The sequence below is a fragment of the Chiloscyllium punctatum genome, chromosome 39 (assembly GCF_047496795.1).
Source record: "Chiloscyllium punctatum isolate Juve2018m chromosome 39, sChiPun1.3, whole genome shotgun sequence".
NCBI classification, from domain to species: domain Eukaryota; kingdom Metazoa; phylum Chordata; class Chondrichthyes; order Orectolobiformes; family Hemiscylliidae; genus Chiloscyllium; species Chiloscyllium punctatum.
In genome coordinates, this window is record NC_092777.1 from 16,819,914 (window position 1) to 16,836,934 (window position 17,021).

Sequence of the window (17,021 nt, forward strand, 5' to 3'; positions counted from 1 at the left end):
AAATAAAATCTTATATTTATTAGTAATGTTTGTACCAACCATGTTAGGAATAAAAATGTAGATGTGCCTGAGTATCCTTACCAATATCGTTAACACAAAGTGTCCCAGTAGTGCCAACTTGACTCAGTGGTAGCACTTCCTGGTTCCAAAGCTGAAGCTCCAAGGCTCACTGCAGCGTAGGAACTGGACTGGTATTTTAGCATCTCACCATTCTCTTTTAGTTTGGGGTGGGACAAGGGGGTTTCTGCACTACCTTTCCGGTTGATTGAAGCTCTTTTGTTGACAAATTTACACAATGATGTGGCACTGTTTGAAGAACAGGCAAGCTGTTCCTATCAGCCCTCCATTAACCAATACCTAAAGAGCAAAATGATCACATGGTTCAAATGTTGCATTTACTCTCACACCAGTGCTGCACCTCAAATGCAATTCATTATTAAATTGGGACACTCTCAGCATATTGAACATTGCTCTCTAATTGCAAGTTATTTTGATTTCAGCAATTTTACTTCCCAACAAATAAGCTGCTCAGTCAGCCATACTAAGTTTTTGTTCTGCACTGACCCTTAGCTTCAGAGCTCATCACAGCCTTGATCCAAGTATAAGCTTGGTCCCTTTGCCAGCTGAGTTCCAGGTGAGAGTGACCCCTATTGATATCAAGGCAACATTTGACCAAATGTAGCACCAAGGTATCGCAGTAAAACTGGAATGAATGGGAATCAAGGACAAAGCTCCTGTGACTGAGGTCCCATCTGGCTCAATGGAAGATGACTGTGGTTATTAAGGTAGACAGGCAGGAGGTTGGAAGGACACAGCAAGCCAGGCAGCATCAGGAGGTGGAGACATCGACATTTCGGGTGTAACCCTTCTTCAGAACTAGGGGTGGATGTAGGGGGAGCTGCAGATAAAGGGAGTGGCAGGGGCAGGGTGGTGAGGTGGGGATAGGTGAAGACAGGTAGAGGGTACAACTTAGTCAATGGGAGGAATGAATCCAGTTGGTGGCAGGGAGGAGTAGAAGGGAGGGGGTGGGGCCAGGAAGGGAGTTGGGGGATGGGAAGGGAGGCTATTTGAAATTGGAGAACTCAATGTTGAGTCCTCCAGGCTGTAGGCTGCCCAGGCGGAAGATGAGGTGTTGCTCCTCTAACTTGCAGTGTGGTTCATTGTGGCGATGGAGGAGGCCAAGGATGGTCATGTCAGAATGGGAGTGGGAAGGGGAATTAAAATGGGCAGTGACTGGGAGGTCTGGTCAGCCCCTGCAGACCCGGCTGAGATACTCGGCAAACCGTTGCCTACCAAACATCTTAGCGCCAGGACTTTGCTGAAGTAGTTCCTCAAAGTAGTGTCCAAGGTCCAACACATTTCAACTGTTGCATTAATATCCTTCATACCTTTCCATCATAATATCAGAGGTGAGGTTGTCCCCTTATAATAGCCCATTAATGATCATATCATTCCATCTGCAATTCTTTGAAACTGAAGGTCTCTTTTCCAGGGTAACATAGTCCAAACGTAGAGGGCATAGGCTTAAGGTGACATGGGGAAGACTTAAAAGGGACCTGAGGGGCATTTATTTCATGCAGAGAGTGGTGCGAGTATGGAATGAGTTGGGGGAGGGGGTGTGGTAGACGAAGTGGTAGAGGGGAGTACAATTAAAATATTTTAAAGGCATCTGGATGGGTACAAGAATAGGAAAGGTTCCGAGGAATATGGGCCAGATGCTGGCAAAAGAGATTGGATCTGTTTAGGATATCTGGTCGGTGTGGACAAGTTGGACCGAAGGGTCAGTTTCTGTGCTATATAACTCTATGAGGTAATCCATGCCTAAATGCAGCAAGACTTGGACAACATTCAGTTTGATTAGTGTCAAATGATATTTGTATCTTACAAGTGCCAGGCAATGATGATCTCCAACAAGAATCTAATCACTAACTCTTAACATTAGATGACATTACCAATGTCAAATCCTTCACCAGCAATATACTGGACTCACTACTCACCAGAAACCAAACTGCAACCTGATAGGCTGCCACAGAAGCAATAGTGGGTGGGACAGGGCATTCTGTGGCAAGTAGCTCACTTCCTCAGTTCTTAAAGCACCTGCACCATCTTCAAGTCAAGAGTCTGGTTGAATACTCCCCATTTACCTGCATGGCTGTGGCTGAGACAACACTCAAGCAGCTCAACAGCATTCTAAACAAGACAGCTCCCTTTTGTCAGCGTTCCATGCATCATCTCAAACATCTACAGCCAAGACCACTGGCATATCGTGGCTACATCACTGCAGCAACTCAAGACTTTTACAACAATACCACCTAGATGTCTACCTCCACTCTGGATACAACTACAGATGCATGAAAACACCATCAACTTCAAATTCCCCAGTAAACCACAAACTTGGGCACACAATCACCACTCCCTCATCAGCACCAGGTCACAGTCCTGTACCTCCCTATCTGATAGCAATATGGGAGCACCTTCACTTACATAAACTGCAGTGGTTTAAGAAGACCCATTTTCTCAATAGGTAACAATCACTAACAGACACTAACCTTGCCAGATTCACTCAAAGAAATACATTTTTCAAAATTGGATTAGTTATAGGCAAATCCCTTAATTCCAACTATCAGCTTTATCTTGAAACTTATTCTTACACAATTCAGAGATAAATTAATACATAGAGTCATAGAGGTATACAGCATGGAAGCAGACCCTTCAGTCCAACTCGTTCATGCCAACCAGATATCCTAAATCAATCTAGTCCCATTTTACAGCATTTGGCCCATATCCCATGAAACTCTTCCTATTCATACACCCATCCACATGCTTTTTAAATGTTGTAATTGTACCAGCCTCCAACACTTCCTCTGGTAGTGCATTCCAGAAATGTGTGTGAAATATTTGCCACTTAGGTCCCTTTTAAATCTTTCCCCTCTCACCATAAACCTATGCCCTCTAGTTCTGGATTCCCCCACCCCAGGAAAAATACCTTGTCTATTTATCCTATCCATGCCCCTCATGATTTTATAAAACTTTATAAGGTCACCCCTCAGCCTCCAATGCTCCAGGGAAAGATAGCCTCAGCCTATTCAGTCTCTCCCTACAGCGCAAACTCTCCAACCCTCACCATATCCTTGTGCATCTTTTCTGAATCCTTCCAAGTTTCACAATATCCTTCCTATAGCACGGAAATCAGAATTACATGCAGTACTCCAAAAGTGACCTAACCAATGGTGCTTCAGAATATGAATGGATTCATTCATACGCTGCATGTATCAGTCCTGGTGCATTTGCCAATGTACTGAAGAATCCGTACCTAAGTACCTTAGAACTAAGATGGCACTGTAAGTGGTAACTGGTAAAACAATAAAGCTAATATTAATTCACTTCAATATATCATTTAACAGAATATTGTATGTGTCACTGCAGTAATCACTATTTACAATATTCACCTAGTTGAGAAGTACAAGATTCACTGGGGATTGGAATTGTTACAAATACAGCAGACAAAGACTCTGTGTTACTGTGTCGCAACCGTATGGATGCGCTATCGGTTTGCCGAACATGATCAGGCTGGCAGTAACTTTTCAATGGTTGTATTAGTGAGTTAACAGCACCATCTTGTGAGAAAGAACAAGTTTTTCACGTGTGAGAATGAAAGAAAGAAGGAGAACAATACATCATGACTTTCCTGTAAGTTAGAGATGGCTTTTTAAATTGCATTAGTGAAGCTTGTGTCAGGATCTAGTGCTGCACATGACATAGAGGTGGCTCAGTGATTAGACTACTGCCTCACACTGCCAGGGACCCAGGTTCAATTCCAGCCTTGGTTGTCTGTGTAGCATTTCTGCTGGGTTTTCCAGTTTTATCCCACAGTCCAAAGCTGTGCAGGCTAGGTGAATTGATCATGTCACATGCAGGTTTACAGGGATTGGATGGGATGGGATGCTCTTTGGAGGGTTGGTGTCAACTTGATGGACCAAATGACCTGCTTCAACACAGTAGGGATTTCCTGATGAAGGGCTTTTGCCTGAAACATTGACTTTCCTGCTCCTCGGATGATGCGGGACCTGCTGTGCTTTTCAAGCACCACTAATCTTGACTCTGATCTCCAGCAGCTGCAGTCCTCACTTTCACCTTGCACACAGTAGGGATTCTAAAAACTAATTTGGAAGGAGCTCAGAAACATTCCTCCAGTCAAAGCTGAGCAACAAACTTGAATATTGAACTGAATGGCCCAAGCATAGGATAGAAATCAGAGAAAGTCGTTTATTACTCAAACCAGCTCCACTAAGCAGATTCATCATTCATTTGCTTGACACCAAATTCCCAAAGCACTGGCTCTACTCAAAATTCCATTGGGCAGCAATTCCTAGTCAGACCGTGGAAATGTTTTAGCCATCCCAAAAAAAGGTTAAAGGAGCCACTTGGGCAGATAGTGAACACAAAGTGATTTCTTTGGGAATGTGCAGTGGTGAACACGAGATGTTAGGAGGTGGTACAAACCTCCAAATGACCAATCCAAGTGACCCTCAAGCACCAGCTCCCACCTGTGGCAGAGTTCATAGATTGTGCATTTGGTCTGATCAGTAACCTCAAATCATCGAGCCAGACTTGAAGCTAAGCTCAATCCCTAATGCCTCCCTAAGATGTGATTAATTAAATTGACTGAGCAAAAAATGAATCCTGGAAGAGAAATTAAGGCAAAAAATACAAATAGTGTGAAACCACAACAATGCAATGGAAACGAGCAGGAGACTATTCTTTGTTGGCACATACAGAGTCACTGCTCTATATACAGCATGAAAAAAATCAACACCAAATATTACACAGCAGGAATGCTGCTCTAATTAAGTTGCACAATCCCATTGTTTTTATGAAAGCACCATTAGTGGCTCAATGGGGAGCTTCCAGATGGCAGCAGTACCTGACAAAAATACACAACTCGCTTCAACCAACATTATCAAAAACAGATTAACTTGGCATTCACATATTTGTTATTTCCAGGACCTTGTGCATAAACTGGCTCTGCATTTGTGTGCAGACCTATAGCTTGAGGGGGCAGATCTGGGAAGGATGCTCTTCAAAGGACCTGTGTGAACTCAACAAGTCAAATTGTCTGCTTCCACATTGTAGAGGTTCAGATCCAGTAGTGAACACACTTCAAAAGCAACTCTGAAGATGCAAAGTGGACAGGAACATCATAAAGATGTGTGATATGTTGCTATAAAAATGGAAACTATCTCATGGTATAGCAATTGTTTTCTTTATTTCTCTCATTGTTGGTTTAGAACTGGGAGCTGAAGTGGAGTGTCGAACTTTAGACTTTCAGTAACAGCCTGTTTTAAAAAAAGAACAAACAAACTGATATTTGTTTCTGGAAACTGGCCTGAAGTTAATTACAGGTTGCTTATTGTTCAAAGAACACTGCAGACATTGCAGCACCGGAGTTGTATTATGCTCAAGGAATGGCAGCTGGTTCGATGTTAAAAGGAGCAAAGTTTTGCCTTCTTTCACAGTGTGGGTGTGAAAGCAGCTCTATGGAGTTTTGCTTGCTCTCAAGTTATTAACTTGTTGAAAGTTCTAAGAAAACGAACCCCAGTCTGTAAGAAATAAGTAAAAGTCTCTAGCACTCTGCAGAAACTATTTGCTTGAATTCTGAAGTCACTGTCCAATGCAAAAATAACGTCCCATGTGTCTGTGAACAACACATTATTCAAGGATTGCACGAAGGTTTTGCTATCATTCAAAAGTAACCAGTTACGTTTTTAAAAATATTTCTCTTAACAGTGGCTGCTTCTCTGACAGAATGAGAGCGATGATCAAGGAGATTCCATTTAAATTATAGACATTAACTGAATTACCTTGTTGTTTAGTTTTGAATTTCTTGTTACCGTACTAAGAAGTGAGCAATTTATATTTAACTTATCAGATATCACACATCAAGTGTATAAAGCCTGATTAGGAACAAATTACCATCTTTGAAGACCGATGACTATTTCAATTTCACTGTGTTGCAAATCCTGTATTAGCGAGCCAGATTTGGTCCCGTTTGCTTTTCCTTCATCATAACAGTCCAGAGTACAAGTCATATTTCAACAACAGAAGTCATAAAGTAACTAATAGTTCATTCAATTTACATTATTCACTGTTTGTTTAATCTGCAGTTTATTTTTAAGCTTTCAATGCTTCCAGTTACTGCATAACTATTTGAGCCAATATTCTATTTTCTTTCTTTTGAATGCTCACAGATGTTAAAATGCAAGTTTACATCACATTACAACAGCGAGTGGACAGGGACCCAGATTCTGGGGTCAGCTGAATCAGCAGAATACAAGCTTCAGAGTAATTCAACCTTTAGTTATGAATATTAGGATCAAACTGTAGGTATAATTTACAAATTGAGGGCAAAACAAAGATTCTCCTCCCATCTCATTCAGATCAGATTCAGTTGTGATAGTGCCCACCCAAGACCTACTGCAAATCGGGAAGACAGACACACCTACAGAAACAGAGGATGCTGGGAAACAGTACAGGGAAAAGCCTACCTTTTGCAAATTTGATAAGTGCTATTGAGGAAGTCACTAGTGGAGCACAAGTCTACTTGGCCTTTGATTAACCAAACCAAAATTTATCATAACAGTTTTGTTATCACTGTTGATATTTAATATGCTAAAAAATTGGCTGCAATGTGGATTAGTATGGAAATAAAGCCACCCATAGCATTGCCCAAAGATTCAGTCCTCTGTCTGCTGCAATGTACACTCACACAGTGTATGGTCAGTAAGTCTGCAGATGATACCAACATTTGTACAGAGCTAAGCCAGTACAGGCGTGAAATCAAATGTAAAGAAATGTAGATGTGCAAGGGAGTGGGGGGCCCATTGTCAGATGACTGTCAATCTAAATGCAATGTTCTGGGTGCTAAAAGGAGGCAAAACACAATACCTCTCATTTCCTATTGTTTGCTGGCAAAATTCTGAAAAGATTGAGGGGAAAAGATTTGGATGCTAGTGAACTCTGTGACCTGTGTACAAAGTCATTAGAGAACCTATAACTAAAGCTAAAAGGATACAATCAGAACCTCTCTGGGAATTAAAAATCATTATGCTGCTGTGCAGATTACTGATTAATGACACTCAGTTTTGAGCTCCTCACATGCTGGGAAAAATGTGTAGCACTAGAAGAGACTACAAGAATGATTCCTAGCTTTAAAAACTAAATAGAAGTCTGTGAAATAATTGAAGGGTTAGTTAGCTTGACACCTGGAGTTTGACAGGTTATAGAAAAGCAAGGGTCATGAGTTTAAACTGCACGAGTAAGAATAGACTGAACCACTTTTCCGAGAATAGCAAGTCTCGAAGACTTTCCCATCAGGTTGGCTAACTCTGCACTCAGAAAATGGGGATCACACCTTAACTAGAACAGGTTGGTGTCAAATGAAAGGTTTTTTTTTAAAAAACGCTGATTGCATGTTATCGGTCAGTGTTTTCTCAGGTATGGGTTCAATAGTCCATGTTAAATGCAACTAATTTTCCCCTTAAATCGCATGAAGTCTTCCATTCCTCCTATTACAGCCATGCAATCATCTGGAAGTATCTAGCTAGCCAAACACGAGGCAGATGGAGCAGGTGATTTTTCTTGCTCATTGGAATATATTCCATCTACTAAAAAATAAATGAAGTTTATTTATTTAGCATGGTGCTAAAAGAAAGGACTGTGGACCAATTCTCCTACTTTCCTTCAAATAGTTACCACATACAGGCAAAAAGAGATCGTACCCATGTAATACTCACGGTTATGCTCTTCTCAGGAATGTAATCTTCTTCCTCAAAACATAATATTCCAAATAAGGTGAGCCAACCTCAGCAACTGCTCATTCAATTCCAATTTCAAATGCATTTTTAACCAAAAATCTATTCTCAATTATGATCTCGTGTTCTGAACAAAATAGTCAGGAGTATGCAAAGTTTATGGAGAAAGAAATCGAGGATCTCTTTACAGCAAGCAATAATTGTGCAGTGTCAAACAAATTCTTGCTAAATTCATAAATGATATAAGCCTGAAAAAAGGTCTTTTTTGAGACATAAAATAATAGACAGTAGTCATTTTATCTTTTATTAAATAGCATTATTTAGTAACTTTTCACAGTTCACTAAAGGAAACAAAATTAGTATGTTTTAACAGATTAAAAGAATAGGTACCAAAAAAACAGTCAATAAGACTGAAAAGTTGCACCTTCATCTGGGATTGCAAGTAGTCGAGTCTTTCAAAATCCACTCTGTCCAGGTCTGTTTCTGCCTTGAATAAAGTAGCTATGATACAGAAAATTACCCAGGAGCTACAGGGCACTTTGCTGCAAATCTCAGGCCTCAAAATGCAGACATTGCAGGGAAAGAAAAATTGTTGCAATGTCACACCATGATGCTGACGACTGCCAAGGCCAATTCACACAAGATCAAAAAGATCAAGACAGTAGGTCCTGGTTTTTTGTAGGAGAAAAGGAGTACTGCAGATGTTGGACATCAGAGTCGAGAGTGTGTGGTGCTGGAAAAGCACAGCAGGTCAGGCAGCATTCCCGATGAAGGGCTTATGCCCAAAATGTTGATTTTCCTACTCCTCTGATGCAGACTGACCTGCTGTGCTTTTCCAGCACCACACTCCAGAGTCTGGTTTATAGTAAATTAATATGCACAACAAAGCAACAGCAGGAAGAGCTCTCATACAGATTACAGTCTGTGCCTGTCAAACCTGGGATATGCTCAAGAATCAACTGTGGTGTGGAATGAGAAATGAGAGTCACTTACATTACCATTCTACATTTCACAGCATTTTAAATCAACAAATCTCTTTTCTAATATTTCACCCTCAAAATTAAATGGATTAGTAGCCTGCCACAACTAAACACTTTTGACAGTAATACTTTGACATTAGAAACCTAGTTTCCCCTGAAAAGAGAGTCAGCAGAATCCTAATCACCACTAAAGGCCAATAAAACATTTTATTTTTCTTTCAAAACATATGTAGTCAGTCAGTTCAGGTTGGCCAGTGTGTCAAAATCTTTATTGTTCCAATTAGCAGAAGGCTTTGTTACTGCTCAAACAGTACCGAGAGATTGACCCACTGTGTCTAAACGTTTTCCAAACTTGCACTTGAAGGTCTGGCAGAGCCACATGGTCCCTCTGCATTTTTTTTTACAGCTGGGAAATAAATCTATTTAAGTTAGTAAAATCCTTCTAATCTGAAACTTGAAGAAACTGGCTATGAGCCAGAACAATGATGATCAGTGGTGGACCATTTAAGGTATCCAATGTCTCTATCGAGCACCAAGTATAACCAATAAAGATAAAAAAGACCCTTCACAGAGTTGCAACCACATCTTGAGAAGACTTTCGTCTCAACCACTGTACTAGTGAGAAATGAAAAAGGTCACATCAGGCATTTTGGACTAGACTGACAAGTTGATGCTGAAGTGATGAGATGCCAACAGCTCACACATTCAGTAAGAAGTAACAAAAACTATTTACTCCACACAGTAGTCAGCAGACAAATTCATGTCCAACAGATTGAGCTAAGTTTCAGTGTAGCTCGGAGTTCAATGAAAGAGCAATCCCCAGCTGTGTGGGTCTGCTCAGCCTTTTTTTTGGGAGGGGTGGGGGTCCTCAATGTTCTATCGTTTGGGAGCAAAAAACAGAAGTGGGGACTTGGCCGCTTTTGCAGAAACAAGCTGTGAAACACAAAGTGCATAATTATGAATTGCTTTTGTTTTATAGTTTTGAGCAGGACAGACCAGAAACACATGAAAAATTATGTACACTTTAGCTGTTTTACATATTATGAACACTTAAGAATGGACGAACAAGCCACAAAAATGTTTTGCCAATTATTTCAACCAAACCTAAAAAGTTGAAAATTACATACAAAAACTCAACTTTTAAAAAACAAAATCCATTTGGTACAATGTGTTCACTGAACTCATCATATCCATACTGTTGGCTTTCAAAGGTCGAACCTTTAGTTATATTACTGACTGAAAAAAGCTGCCTTTATTCTCAAAAGCCTAATGTTTGTTGCTTTTGGGTTAATTGGAACACAAACTGGTGAAGACATGTTAAAATTGTTTCCATACTGGCCTCAAAAGGAACACTTGCTCCAATAGCTCCCAGTTCAAGTCGATGGTACAACTAACCACCTCAACGTTAACTTGTTGGATTTTCTAAGATCAGCTCCCAAGGGTGCAGGAATCCTAGAGGCCAATGTTACAGAGGCCAATGTTAAAGCTTATGAGTCAGAGCACTGACCTGGAACTTGCTAATCAAACAACTGCCAATTTTGAGTACAGTTGCTGCAATTCAAAGTTTTAGAGAAACTACATTCCAACTTTAAATAAATCAGATGCTTACAACTGCTACAGCTTTATGCAAACAAATTGCTGTTTGTCTCCCTAATGCAGGATAACCTTTATTCTAAATTGTGCAACACTGAAGGGGCAGTAACAAGGCAACTTCATTGCGCCATTTCTTTACCAGAAGATATAGGAATATTTAATTCCTAAATTCTGCTGGCAAATCCGATTAATGAAACTAAACTGCATCAAACTGGGACTTTTAAACAATAACTTTCAAGACAATGTCTTCCCTGCTTTAAACTAGGCATTTGCAATTGCCATGCAAAGTAAATACAAGATATGAAAATTACTTTCAATTACTTGCTTGGTAAATATCCTCAGCCGGTCTGAGACAGGTTAGTTCAGTTCTGGTGAGTTAATAGAAACATCGTGCAAATACGATTCGCTCAGCACAGCTCATCCATTTATTTATCACATCAAATCCTGTCATTGGTAGCAGCTTCTCATGATTCCACTCCCTATGTACAATAGAAGATGGAAGCACTTCGATTTCCAGGATTCAACTCTGGTTACGTTGGGGGGAGGGGGAGGGGGAGGGGGGGGGGGGGTGGGACTTAAAATGACAGGATGCTACAACAGAAACAGTCACAAATGGATAAAAATTTGCTCACCAAAACTGGAGGAAAACCGTAAAAGGCCCAAGACAAACCTTAAGTGCAAGATGACTGAGCGGTGATCAGGTCATACTGAAGCAGGACAAAAGATGGAGCAAGTTGGGCACAAGGCTAGAATGGATATCAGGGAATACTACTGCACATAAAGTCTTTCAAACTTGAAACACTCTTCTGATTAGGGGAATGGAAGGGAAAACTCAGCAGTCATTAAACAATTGGCTGTAATAGAGGAAATCTGAAGGTTTGTATTAAAAAGATTAGTTAATGGGGTGGAATCTGTGCTTATACGGACAAAAGCTGCAGTATGGTTTGGATTGGTGGGAGGAGGGGTAGATGACGACAAGGCAGATAACTAAAGACATAAATGCACCTTTTTCAGAGCTGCCTAGCAGTAGTGTTCATTTGAAGCAGGAGAACAGAGTTGGGGAAGAGTGGAGCTGCATTGTGATCTGTACTGTTCCTTCCTTACAACACTAGGTTAAATAAAATCTGATTAAAAACGGAGATGGTACAAGTCTGATGACGAAGCTAAGATCCAGCAACAAGTTGGATAAAAATTTGGGGGATTTAAACGTGTCAGATGGATTGAAATGGGAGGTACAAATGAAGGAACTAGTTAATACATTGTCTACCTGTCAGAATAGCTACAAGTAAAATTAAAAGGCTGTTAGCAAATTTTGTAACCAATAAGCCCATTTACTGCAGACCAGTAAACAACAAATTGAACACTGAACAATGCTGTTAAACCAAAAGAGGTCAGAGGATGTCAAGCTGAAATAATAACGCTTATACTTTAAACAATGTGCCTATGCTTACACACCAAAACACAAGGATAGCATTCGAATTGCTGGAGCAGTGCAGATTCTAGTGCAAGATGCCATATTATGGACAAGTCACATGAAACTAAAATGACCAGGATTTATTAATAAACTGGCTATCCAGCTTTGTTGCTGCTTCTTGAGGTCATGTTCTGCAATACAATGGGCAATTCTTTGTTTTATCCTCACACCCAAAGCGGAGACCTTTTGAAAGATTTAAGATTAAAACAAATCAATTACTAAGAGCAAAGTAGGGATAATACTTTAAGTTAAACATTAAAGTAGAAGTAGGCATATAGTTCTATACTGATGAAACTCACTGCCAGTCCTAAATTTAAGCTCTTCACACAGGGAATGATCAGCTTCAAAAGAAAAATCTTGACTTAAGTTTAAGAATCAGTTGGATATTGATTCACAGTGAAAAGAACAACAGGCTTTAATTTCAAGAATGACCCACGAAAAACCAATTGGGCATCCTTACACATGTTAATCTTAATGATTCTGCCTCTTTAAAATCGCAAACCGAGGAGTGGATCTGCATTAAATCAGATGGAGAATAGGGTCAGTCAGAGAACATATCCAATTTCTACGACATTTGATCAAGTACAGACATCATCACAGAGCAGCATGTTCATTGACTGGCCACTTCAATCATCTGTTGAACATCAAGCAGTTTCTCTCTGGGCTTTCCAGCTTGCTCACCACGTGCCACTTCAACGTTGTCAATCTTTTCCCACTCAGGAAATGTAACTGGGCGAATACCTAAAAATCAGACATTAAAACCGGTTATATGCAGCTATTCACAAGAGTCTTTTTAAAAGGCTTAGCCTCTTATAGTAGTCTACACACAGAAAACAAAAGAATGGAGTTTCATTCTCTTAAGTCTAAAAATAATATACTAAAGTAAAATGCATTCACATATATGCAAAAGAAGATTCCAATTTTCAACATTATTGCATCTCACAGAGAGCACAAGTTGTTTGTAGTAAAGGTTTTATAATGCTGCTGAAACAAAAATAGGCTGAACTTTTTTTGTGTCTTGGATTCAACGAGGACAGAATCGCAAGATAAAATCTCAAAAGGTATCTACAAGTTAGACTGCACGAAGAGTGGGTGCCAACTGTATAGAAAGTGGACTTAAGAGAATGGAGAATCCACTAGGAAACAGTTAACTGGCAGGCTTTTTTAAACTTCAAAATCAAGTCAATCAACTCTTATTGGTCAAGGCATTGCCATATGGATGCACCAGGGAAAAGCAGACCCCAAACTTCAGTTTACAAGGACAGAGCCTTGAAAATAAATATACATGTCTTCTAGCCACAGAAGCGAGCAACACTGCAAACCTGAAATGATAACCTTAAAAATTGGTAGTCAGCATAATATTAAGTTGGTTTAGCAAATGTTGTCCATTTGCAGAATCTCATTTAATGTTGGACATCATGTTAAGCCTGGAGCATGGCAGATTTTAACAGGCAGACTGCTCAGTGTATGTAAACAGTTGAAAGGATGTCTGTGCTAATATAATCCACCAGTCATTAGGAGTGTGGCCTACATACCTGGTTTGGAAACCAAAGAGTGGTATAATGAGTCATAAGATACAGGGTGCTGGAGCCTCAACAGTTTACATTTTACCTCCATGACGTGGAAGAAGAGACTGATGGTATGGTTGCTAAATTTGCCGAAAATGTAAAGATAGTCAGGAACATGAGCTCGAAGAGTACCTAATAAACACTGCAGAGGGATACAGGCAGATTAAACAAAAAAGAGTGGGCAATGATTGGGCAGTAATGGCATTATAATGTGGGAGAATGCGAAGTAGTGCATTTTTGCAGGAAGAGTAATAAAAGGAAATAGATTACCATGGCAAGCAATTAGAGTTCTGAGATTCAGAAGAATTTGGGTGTCTATTACATGAATCTCAAAAGTTAATGTGCAGCTATGAAAAGAAAATAGAAAAACTGATTGAATGTTGTTACCACCTTATTGTGAGGGGAATTGAAAACAAAAGCAGGGGTATTATGATTCAGTTAAATGGGACACTGAAGAGATCACAGCGGAGAGGCTGTGTGCAGTATCAGTCTCCTTATTTAAGGATGGACGTGTTGACAGCAATTCAGAGAAAGTTTACTCTATTAATACTGGAATAGGGTGGGTTGCCATTTAAGGTAATGTTGCACAGATTAGGCTTGTAATGCTGGAATTACAAAAAATCAAGAGGTGACTTGATTTCCCATACAACATCCTGAGGTGTCTGAGCTTTGTGGACATGGAAAGGACATTCCCTTGGATGGGAGCATACAAGGTTTTTTAAATAAAAATGTCTGGGGCTGTCAATTTAAGATAGAAGTGCGTTCCTTATCCTTAGAAAGTCATGAGTCTTTGGAACTCTCTTCCTCGAAATGCAGGGTCTGAATATATACAAGGCAGATGTACATTAGATTTGTGGTAATTAAGTAGGTGGAAGATTAAGGGAATGTGGAGTAATCAGACCAGCCATAATCTGATCAACTGGTCAAACAGTTCAGAGGTGAAATATGATATACACATTACGAATAGACCATATGTCCTGTCTACCACAACCTTCTGATTAAAAGCAGAATACTACTTTAACATTATGCATCAACTCTGGCAAACTGCGTCTTCAGAAACAGTGTTCTGCAAACATTACGGCTTTTCTGTTCCATCTCCAGGTGATGCACCCACACTTCGTTTCCGAAGAACCACAAATAACCCTAACCAAATTGCTCTTTTTCTGCCCTGAAGTGCAGAGGTAAAATTGAGACATAACCCCCAACCCAAGAAAATAAAATTGCAGAGAAGACTTTCCACGGATTAGGGACAATTGAATTTGAAGAATTTCCTTTGTAGTTTCTCAATTCACTGAAAACGTTTTAAACTACAAACCTCGTTGTTTAAGTAAAGCCCCGATTACTTTAGATCCTCCTTTGGAAGCAGACACGTCCAGTAATCCTGATCGTACATCCCCCAGCACAGTCTCAGCTGTTTCAAAGCCATCGTGCATTGTGGTGACGATGACTCCAGTCGGTCCCCTTTTTACCCAGCCACTGCAGTAAAGACCTGGGAAGGGTAAAGATAGTTAGTTAACACTAATTTGTCTAATGCCCAATGATTAGAATTGCTTCATACTATTTTCAAACCTATTATTCAATTTCCAGGCTTCTTTCACTGCCTGAAAACAAAACAACAAAACACTTGAATTAGAGGATTCCCCCCCAAATTCCTGGTCCATTTCCTTCTTTAAAACTACCCAACTGGCACGCTTAAACTAGCAGTGAATTAGTAATGTTGAACATAATTGGCAACCTGCTGGCAAAAGCCATAACACCCCCCAGGGGACCCAGTACAAACTTTGCAGTAAGTTACTCAGGAAATGGGAATTGCTGGTGACGCCAGTAATCATTGTTCATTCAAGTGTGCCAAGGTGTTGGACTGCCTCCTTAATACAATCAAATGGTCCACTAGGTTACTTCAGGAAGCAGTTAAGAGCCAATCACCAACAGCTCTCTGGGCTGAAGTCACACACAAGCTAGATGCTGGCAGCTGAATTGCTTGAAAGAGTGAGACTGACAGGCTTGAAATAAAAATGCAACACCTTCATGGCTACTTGTGCTAATTCAGAGGGTGGTAAGTGTATGGAATGAGCTGCTACAGGATGTGGAGGAAGCTGGTACAATTGCAACATTTAAGAGGCATTTGGATGGGTATATGAATAGGAAGGGTTTGGAGGGATATGGGCCGGGTGCTGGCAGGTGGGACTAGATTGGGTTGGGATATCTGGTCGGCATGGACGGGTTGGATCAAAGGGTCTGTTTCCATGCTGTACATCTCTATGACTCCAATTACTATGCTAATATACACAGCATTACAAAGCTTAAGTAACATCAGAACGAAAAAGAAACATTGGAGCTGCATTCATCCTGAACTGCTTTCTGCTATTTAATTTTTCAAAACAAATGTCCTCGATTTTCAACTTTCAACAGATGCTGAACCCAGTTTATTCAACATCATTAGAGGCAGTCCTGAAAAAGGTTTACTAGACGGATCTCAGATAGGGAGAGACTGGAGCTTCTACTCATTGAAGAGCGAAGAGCAACCTTATTGAAACATACAATATTCCTAAGGGATGTGACAGGGTGCATGCAGATAGGTCATTCCCCCTTGCGGGAGGGCCCAAGCCTCTCAGGTATAATTTCAGAACATGGGGTTGCCCATTTAAAATATAGAAGAGGAATTTATTCTGACAGGGTAGTGAATCTGGAGAGAAGTCCTTACTGCAAAGGGTTATCGAAGCTGGGTCATTAAATTTATCAACAATCTGTCGATCACAGCCTTGAATTAGTACAGGAATCAGGGTTATGGGAGGAAACAAAAGCAGGAAAGCAGAGTGGAGGATCATCAGGTCAGCCATGATCTCATTCAATGGCAGTACAGACTCAATGGCCTACTTTTCTCCTACATTTTAGTCATGGAGTATGTGAAAAGGATCAGTACACCACCTTCCAATATTAAGGTCTAAAAAAAGTGTCTAATATTGCCAACCAATCACAGCAGAAAATACTTGTATAACTTTCACAACGGTTCAAAGTCAGCAACCTATTCATTACAAATAGTAAGATGAATTTTTCGATTTGCTGCTAGTGCAGTGGTCTTCAATCAGAGTTACTAAAAAAAAATACAATTCCTGCATCCCACTGTTGCAAATTGGCAACAAGGGACATGAATATTTTAAAAATTCCAACCTTACAGGTCTCAGATTACAAAAGAGACCTTGGATTTGTATGTTACAATTGGATCTTTAACCTAGAGAAATTCTAGCAAATCCTTCAGGATATGATTTCCCCTTACAGAACAAACCTACAAGAATCTGAAGTGGAACTTCTTCTGTATAAACCATAAGTGAGCACAAACACAAGAGGGGAGCACAGAGCTTTAACTAATTTCAAGCTGTTCAGAATTGGGGCAGAATGGGGGAACCACAGTATTAATCATAATGTGCAGCATGATCCATTTTGTACTTTGTTATAAAGTACTGCAGGAGATACTGTGAATGTATTTACTCAACATAAAAACTTGCTTACAACTTCTAAAGCAGCTCAATACAATGCCATGAAATAGGTCCATGCTCGAGATGATGGAACAATAAATGTTGAAATGTCTGCATCT

At 40.1% G+C, this 17,021-nt stretch overlaps 1 protein-coding gene across 1 annotated transcript in view; it reads right to left on the reverse strand.

Annotated features, from left to right (window-relative positions):
- Positions 1–9,743: 9,743 nt before the first annotated feature.
- fdxr (ferredoxin reductase) overlaps positions 9,744–17,021 on the reverse strand; it is a 30,679-nt gene continuing 23,401 nt past the window's right edge. Inside the window, 2 exon segments of the mRNA XM_072558232.1 lie at positions 9,744–12,599; positions 14,742–14,915. Of these exon segments, the coding sequence (XP_072414333.1) occupies positions 12,469–12,599; positions 14,742–14,915 (305 nt within the window). The 3' untranslated portion in view covers positions 9,744–12,468.